The sequence below is a fragment of the Eimeria mitis genome, genomic scaffold (assembly GCF_000499745.2).
Source record: "Eimeria mitis Houghton genomic scaffold, Emh_scaff2197, whole genome shotgun sequence".
NCBI classification, from domain to species: Eukaryota; Apicomplexa; class Conoidasida; order Eucoccidiorida; family Eimeriidae; genus Eimeria; species Eimeria mitis.
Genome location: NW_013570523.1, coordinates 5401 through 6767, shown reverse-complemented (window position 1 = coordinate 6767; position 1367 = coordinate 5401). Strand labels below are relative to the sequence as shown.

At 58.7% G+C, this 1367-nt stretch overlaps 1 protein-coding gene across 1 annotated transcript in view; it reads right to left on the bottom strand.

Annotated features, from left to right (window-relative positions):
- Nucleotides 1–1367, bottom strand: part of EMH_0050210 (uncharacterized protein) — a gene marked incomplete at both ends in the record, with an annotated part of 8869 nt that overhangs the window by 2478 nt on the left and 5024 nt on the right. The window contains 2 exons of the mRNA XM_013496611.1: nucleotides 3–153; nucleotides 410–959. Coding sequence (XP_013352065.1) covers nucleotides 3–153; nucleotides 410–959 — 701 coding nt within the window. The remainder of the gene's footprint in view (nucleotides 1–2; nucleotides 154–409; nucleotides 960–1367) is intronic.

Sequence of the window (1367 nt, the reverse complement as noted above, 5' to 3'; positions counted from 1 at the left end):
CAGCCCAGCAGTACCAAGGTTTCTGTTGTGCGGCATCAGCTGCTGCAGCAGGGTCCTCTTGCTGCTGCAGTTGCTGCAGCAGCAGCAGCAGCTGCTGCTGCTGCTGCTGCAGCTGCTGCTGCTGGCCGGATTTCCTTGCGGAGGTGTTGGCAGCTGCAGCGCAGCAAAAGACCAACATAGAAGCTTCAAGCTGCAGCAGCAACACGTGCAGCAGCAGCAGCAGCAGCAGCAACAGCAACAGAAGCAGCAGCAGCAACAACAACCACCAGAACAGAAGGAAAAGGAGCAACAACAACAAAACCAGCAGCAGCAACAGCAGCAGCAACAGCAGCAGCGGCAGTGAAGCCAAAGCAGAAGCAGCAGCAGAAGCAGCAACAGCAGCAGCAGCAGTAGCAGCAGCAAGGCATACCAGCTGAGCTGGCAGCAGCAGCAGCAGCAGCAAGAGGAGTAGCGTGACGAAGGAAGATAGAAGGAGCAGTCATCAGCCCCAGCGCTAGCTGCAGCGACACTGCATGCTCAACAAACCCTGTTGTTGTTGCTGCTGCTGCTGCTGCTGTTGCTGCTGCTGCTGTTGTTGCTGCTGTTGTTGCTGCTGCTGCTGCTGCTGTTCTCTGAGCAGCAGCAAACTCCAGAAGGTCTACCAACGAAGACATTACGGCTTCCGCTTCTTGCGCCCCCAAAACGCTGCGCAGTTCCTGCTGCTGCTGCTGCTGCTGCTGCTGCTGTTGCTGCTGCTGCTGCTGCTGCTGCAGCGCATGCAGCGGGGGGAGGAGGTTCCGCGCCAGCTGCCAATAGACAGCCCAACCCATCGCCCACAAGGTTGTCGTTTGCTGCTCCTTGCTGCTGCTGCTGCTGCTGCTGCTGCTGCTGCTGTTGCTGCTGCTGCTGCTGTTGGTGGGGTCTGCAGCAGCAGCAAACTCAGCGCGACGATACAGCTGCTGCAGCATTTCAAGGGGAACCTGTCGAAGCAACAGCAGCAGCAGCAGCAGCAGCAGCAGCAACATAAATTCTCTGCTGCAGCAACAATATGACTACTGCACGGTAGCTGACCGTCTGCAGCAGCAGCAGCAGCAGCAGCAGCAGCAGCAGCAGCAACAGCAACCGCCCCGCTCAGCAGCAGCAGCAGCAGCAGCCGCAGCAGAAATGACAGCAGCAGAATGTATGGGAGTAGCAGACTCAAGGACCCCCCCAGACAGCAGCAGCAGCAGCAGCAGCAACAGCAACAGCAGCAGCAACACCACCATCAGCCACACCAACAGCAGCAGCACCAGCGGCAGCAGCAACAGCAGCAGCAGCAACAACAGCAGCAGCAGCAGCAACTGACAGGAGCAGCAGCAACAGCAACAGCACCAGCGGCAGCAGCAACA